This window comes from Salvia hispanica, chromosome 4, assembly GCF_029641045.1.
Source record: "Salvia hispanica isolate PSC_SH4W2 chromosome 4, Shi_PSC_v1, whole genome shotgun sequence".
NCBI lineage: Eukaryota > Viridiplantae > Streptophyta > Magnoliopsida > Lamiales > Lamiaceae > Salvia > Salvia hispanica.
Window position 1 is genome coordinate 36,554,560 of NC_142695.1, and position 6,699 is coordinate 36,561,258.

Sequence of the window (6,699 nt, forward strand, 5' to 3'; positions counted from 1 at the left end):
AATTCCTTAAATCATGTGCCCAAAAGAAGTGAGTCTAATACTCTAGGACGGAGGGAGTACTTTATTTCCTCTTCTTTCGTACTTTATCCTCTCTCTTATATTATTCTCCCCACTTTTGTTATAGTGGTACTTAGTCTCTCACATTTATGTATTTATATAACAGCAATTAAATGGTAATAATACCCTTTTCAAATGCTAACACATAATTTCAACTTAATAATCTAATCTTAGAATGAATCCTTATTTTTCAACTTTTAACATAAGATTTCATATGATTATTTCCAGACGAACTGTTGTGAAAACTAATTTGTCTCTCCTAAAATAACTCAGAATTTTAAATTCCAAATAAATTGATGTATTGACGGGCGAATAAATTAAGCTTTTATTTAATTGTTGTAAAATAGTAACAATTCAAATATATCTGAGTATTGCTGTCTTGCTGGTTTGCTAAAAAATAGAATCAAACAAAAATCTATATCTATACCAATATAAAAAGGTGAGTTTTAACCTTAATTTAAATATCTATAAATTCTGGATATAAATTTAAATATTTATAAATTTTACTTTCTCTATATAATTCAAACATAATAAGTGATTACGGTTATAACTTTATTTAATATATCAAAACTAATAACAATTCATAGTAGTAATAAGTTGACATGAATATTAGCAATTTTATAGTATTAAATTTTCAATCTTTAATGCATGAGAAAGTAGGGTGACAAATTCATCATTAATATCACTATGATTATAAAAATTATCAGTTTTTGGATGTTACAAGAAGTGGAGGAGGGTGCATTCTATTTTTCATTACTATCATTATATTTTCATTTATGTTCTTTTCATGATTCAAAGTTGTAAACGTTATATATATGTGTGTATATCTCGGGAGGTTTGAGAAAAAGGCACCGAACAAAGAAAAAGAGTATTGTATTATGGCATTTTTTGGCCAAGACCTTCATTTTGAAGGAATTATCTATTTATCCATTCAATATGAGTATTTTTTCGCTATTCTTAATTCGGTTATCATTTATGCATTTTTATATTTTGATTATTATGTTATTATATCATATTTTATTGTTGATGATAGATTTTGAATTTTTGGTATTTTTTAAATATTATAGATTATTGTAATGATATATATTCGATGTCTCATCATATAATCGTTGCTAATGGTTATGGAAGGGTCAAATAAAGGTATTTCCTATTAATTATTTTTTAGTATTTAGACCAATAGTAATAATAATTGGTTTCTTGATTTGTTCATTATTTTTTGCTATAGGCAATTCATCCATCACTTTAATCCAATTTTATATTTTGGTTTGCATGTTATCATATTATATTTATTGTTGATGATAATATTGATTTTTAGATATCTTTTAATATATATTTATAGATTATTTTAATGAAATATATTTAGAATTTCATCACATAATCGTGAAAATACTAAAATTCAACGTATGTCAAAATCATATGTTGAGTTTAAATGTCCCACCATTGTTATAATTGAATTCACTAATTTAATCAAATTTGTTGTGAAATATAAAAAATCAGAATACACTATACTATATTTATATTTATTAAAGATAAAATTTATGTATCTAATGTATAGAATTTTCATTAATAATAAATTTATTAAATAAGCCGAAACATATAATTTATGATAATTTAACTTGGTTTCGCCCATGTCAATCATGCCCCCGTCACATATTTCAATAATTTTTTATTTTCTTTCATTAAACAAAAAAGTGTATTTGACATATTTTGTGGTTGACCTTTTTGTAGTAGAGGTGAAAAAGTGTTTTAAATAAATTGTTATTGTATATATTTTTAATTTAGAACCTCATAATATAATTATATTATTTTTCATTTTATAAATGTGAACTCACAGTTTCAAAATAATGCATATAGAAAACCAATTAGGTCGTGCATCGCACCGGTGTGCCATTAGTCACGTAGTAAAAGACAACATGCGTGTTTTAGTAATATGACTAATTAGATTGATAGCTAAGTCACTAATTTGGTTAATTAATGTTTGACCGTTAAGTTTAACGGAGGAAAGATTAACTTTGGTTAAAACATATTTTTAGGATAAAAAGGTAACAAAATTAATATAAAGGACTAAAAAATATTTTAGAGCAAATGTAAATGACTTTGGTCCAAACTTTATTCCTAAATTTATCTACAGTAAGGCCCGTTTGATAACTGGGAAATCCCTTTCTCGAGCGGTCAAGAATGCGCATGTGGCATCTCGATACCGTTGCTGTTAATGGAGGAGAGAGGGGAGAGTAACATTCACAAAATAAAAATTAAAATCATTTTTCGTAATTTTATACAAAATCGGGATATATTTAAAAAAAATTATTTTTGTTTTAGATCTTTTTGGTAAGTCAATGCATGTGTGAAAATTGTAGGTTTATCAAGCCAACAAAATTGCTTTATTTATTTGGGCTTTTGGGTGAAATATATATGTACAAGAAAAAGCCCACTAGATATAGCAGATGGTGGATTGCTCGGAATTAATTATTGAAAATGCCTATATTTCTTCTTTGCAAATACATGGGCCTTTTAATTATTTTATGTTTGGAGTGAATAAATTAATTATCTACATGTACCCCTTCTTCTTTAACACATCAATTTATATAGGACAAAATTGTTAGCTTTACTATAGCCTCGAATTTGGTATAGAATTAATATTGTATCACTCCTAACATAACAATCAGAGAACATCAATCATCATTTTTGAATAGTCAAAATCAATTCGATGGTTTTTCAGGCAGAAGGGGCTCTTCCAAATCAATTTTGCAACTTTCACATATTTGGGGATCCAATGTTTTCTTTATCATCTCTTCCGTGCTACTATTATTGTCTTTTGATTTACCCCATAGCACAATGTATAGTCCAATTATCACTGCCACTCCTCCTGTCACACTGATAACCAAACAATCAATTAATTTATTAGAAAACTTAAGATAAAATAAAACTAAAAAAATGTACGGAGTTGTGGTTGTAGTAGTTGTACCTTCCAAGGTACAAATCTTCATGTAAGAAGATGTAGCCAAGAACTGTCACAATGACTGTACACAGGGGCTGAAACAGAGCTGAGAAAAGGGGTCCTCTTCTTGCTACGCACCATGCTTGAGCGAAGAAAGTTATTGCTGAAGTCATACCCTATATATATGCATTCGATTTTGTTTTTACCTAATTTGAATTAAGTCACACACTAATTTTAATTGATAGTACTAAATTAAATAATTTTACCGCAAATAGGCAAGAGAATATTTGAATTGGGGTAGTGAGTTTCCAAACATTCATACTCGGCGCCACAATCATCGTGAAGATTCCCGATTGTAGCGATGCCATTAGGCACATCAAGGCCGTCATTGAAACATAGTCGGGGTAGGACTCGTTTACACGCGCCTGCATTGGTCAAACGAAGTGGTCTGATCAGGTCTCGTCTATTTCTGGTGTAGCATAAAATTGATATTATTTAATTATGTTATAGATCAGAAATAGGCAAAAACTACTCCATGCATCTCCTAAAAATAGAAACTATTTCCTTTTTTATTTGTTCTCTAAATAGAAAATTTTTATTTAAGGAATTTTCTCTCTCTAAAGAGGTGAGACTCATTCTCCACTAACACACTTTTCTTCCTATCTTTCTTATTTTTCTAAAGTTCTTATTTCTAGGGGAGATGGAGTATTAGAAATTTAGAATCAAATATATACCTGCAAAATTAGGGCAAAAGACCAGCAACATGAGCTAGCAAAGATGAGGAAGCAGCCAATCAATCTTTCGTGATCATCTCCAACTGCCACCTCAAGTAATTTGGGACCTTCTAGAAAGGCCATCACAGCAGCACCACTCACACACACAACTGTTCCAATAATTTTAGCAAAGCTACCCCAACTTCGCCCAACTTTTTCTAACCTATATATATACAAATTAATTAATAATTAAATACTATACGTATAGGAATTGATTAGAGAAAATGATTTAATTACCCCAAGGTGTAAGCCATAAGAAAGGTGATAGCAGGCGCCAAATTGTACATGGCACTTGCTACTGATGTTGAGACTAGAGTCATGCCCATGTAGTATGAGTTGTGGTTAGCTGTCACACTGCCAACAATTTTATTATTTTAACTGAAAATTGAGACATAAAAGCACTTAATATTAATCCATGATAACATAATTCAAAAATCCAGAGTTGGGATAATTTTTTAGAAATTAATTTTTTGTGCATCAGCTTTTGATTACAATTGTTAGTTAGGGTGGATTTTACTTTATTATGACTTACAATTATCTTTTATAATTACCTTTTATACAAATCTTCAATTTTTAGTTAATAAATTCAATATGGTTCATTAATTCTTTAAAGCTTAGTAGCTAGAAGTACACACTTCTTAATGTTAATTTGAGAGTGTTTAGTGTTTACTCTTGTTACTATTATATGATGATCAACAAATATGATGATGAGCAGTACACTTAATTATGAAATATGAATTAACCAAAATTGCTACTTACCCCACAAAAGAGAGCAAAAATATCAACCAAAAGCTCTTCCAATTCAAACAACAACCATCTTTTCCTTTCCTGCGCTCACATAGACAGATTAATGAGACACAAAAAATTAACAAATACTACATCGATAAATATTATAGATTCAAATAGCGTTTCGTGCATTGTTAATGCTCTTAAGATACGTAAAGACCGATGAAACATATTAATAGGAAAAAAAAAAAAAAAGAGAGAGAATTACCGTGAAAAATAAGCAAAAGGGGCCATAAGCAAGAAACCAATGAATTGTCTGTAGACCACAAAGACACTAGAGCTCATCTCTTCCAAAAGGGCAGCTCTAACAAATAGATTTGTACCTGCATACAACAACTGACATCCTAACATCACAATTATGGGCTTGTAATACTCCAATCCCATTTTAATTCACTTCAATTTCTTCCTATACCAATTATACTTCTCTCTCTATATATATTATGTGCATGTGTATAGGGGATTAATTGTATATATAGACTGACATCTAGGTTTTAATTTAAATGCCTCCAAAAACATGAGTTCATTTTAATAATTTACACGAGTGTAGTCGTGTGTGGACATGTTGATAAGGGTGTTGAGCTGTTCTGTTTTGTGACTTTCTGTAAGGATATGCTATACTATTAATTCTCGTGATTCTTCTGATACTGTCTAGCAAATTATTTCTATTAATTTAATTCTAGAAGGTTCGTGTTAATTATTTACTAATAATTCTGAATTTGAAAGTAATTAAAAGGCTATTTATTTTTTATGTTGATTAAAATGACATCATTTTTCTTGAAACGATTTCATATGAGCCACATTAATTTAATGTAAAAATATTGCCAAAATTAAAAGTGTATGATTTACATTTTAATTTGAAAAGTTATGAGACTGATGTGAAGTGAATACAAAATTGTAATTTGAATCAAAATCATTTCTATACAATTATATGAGGATAATCAAGTTAAATGTTATAGTAGTGAATTAAAATTTGGGCGTTGCACAAGGATAATTATAGACGGCACATGACTACATCTCTATCCACATGAAAATTCCACGTCATTCATAGTCATATGTTGGTGATTGCTCTCATAAAATGAAATGATTGTATTAAAAATTAGCTACCACTTGTGCAGTATTTCATCATGACATAATTTAATAAGTAATGTATTTGGAAATGCACAAATTAACAAGATTGCTTTTGTAACACAAATCAACTTGATCTTGTGTCTAAATGTCACATAAAGAATAGTAGATCAAATCAACAAATGGAGTGTATAATGAGTTTATCAAACTTGAAATGCTAGAGACTTAGTATTTTTAATGTAATTGTATTCGAATATAAATATGAGTGATATATCTTTAAAAATTAGATATCTGACACTAAAATCGCATCTAATTATACGTAAATTGAACCTAATTGAGATTTATATATTTTTGTTCTTCCTTTTATTTTCCCCAATTTACCGTAATATTAAATGTGGTTTCAATTTAAAGGCGAAAACATAAACAAATTGTTATGACTGATGGGCGGTTCACACTTCACTGAGTTATAAACATTGGACAGGATTGCCACGCAATGACATTGTTACCTAAAAAATATGCGAAATCCAAAAAATATTTATCGCAATGATTTATTTAGTCCATTATCCCGATCAACAAGTGCGTGTGAATTCAAACCACAAATTAGTGTGAATATATTGAAAATTACATTTTTGTCTCTATTTGGAATTAACGTCGTCGAGTTGTGACAGACAGAAAATATTATTGCAACAGCAGGATCATACACGTGCTTCACCTAGATTTCATATATTCATCGATAATTTTATCTCCGCGTAACTCTTAAATTTATTGCCCCTGTATTATATTTTCAGCACATGATATGTCTATTTTTGAATCGGAGCCACCTATTGTTATTTTGGAATTATTAAATGGTGCATTGGTTGGCAAATGAATGTAGTATAAAAATTTCTAGAGTTAATATAGGTGTGGAGGGATAACTGGAATTACTCTGTAATTTAATTGGCTAATTTAATTTTTTATTCTTGTTCCATAGAAATCTAGAATAAACGTAATTTTTTATTTCCTGTGTTTTTCTATTGTGCTTCACAAATCTTATTATTCCATCCGTCCGCGAATAAGAGTCCCGTTTATCCATTTTAGTCC

The 6,699-nt window shown here is 29.3% G+C and overlaps 1 protein-coding gene across 1 annotated transcript; it reads right to left on the reverse strand.

The window, feature by feature from the left end:
- Positions 1 to 2,653: 2,653 nt before the first annotated feature.
- Positions 2,654 to 5,106, reverse strand: LOC125193337 (WAT1-related protein At4g30420-like). Its single transcript, XM_048091103.2, has 7 exons — positions 4,763 to 5,106; positions 4,528 to 4,596; positions 4,006 to 4,122; positions 3,730 to 3,931; positions 3,262 to 3,420; positions 3,023 to 3,171; positions 2,654 to 2,931 (listed from the first exon to the last, which is right to left on the reverse strand). Exons 1-7 carry the CDS (start codon positions 4,936 to 4,938, stop codon positions 2,757 to 2,759), a joined length of 1,047 nt encoding a protein of 348 aa, XP_047947060.1. The 5' UTR covers positions 4,939 to 5,106; the 3' UTR covers positions 2,654 to 2,756.
- Positions 5,107 to 6,699: the final 1,593 nt, after the last annotated feature.

Coding starts and splice junctions, on each gene's coding strand:
- LOC125193337 (XM_048091103.2), bottom strand. CDS start 4,938: ATGGGATTGGAGTATTACAAGCCCATAATTGTGATGTTAGGATGTCAG. Junction 4,597..4,762: donor CCTTTTGCTTATTTTTCACG/GTAATTCTCTCT, acceptor ATGTGAGCGCAG/GAAAGGAAAAGATGGTTGTT. Junction 3,932..4,005: donor CTTATGGCTTACACCTTGGG/GTAATTAAATCA, acceptor GTATATATATAG/GTTAGAAAAAGTTGGGCGAA.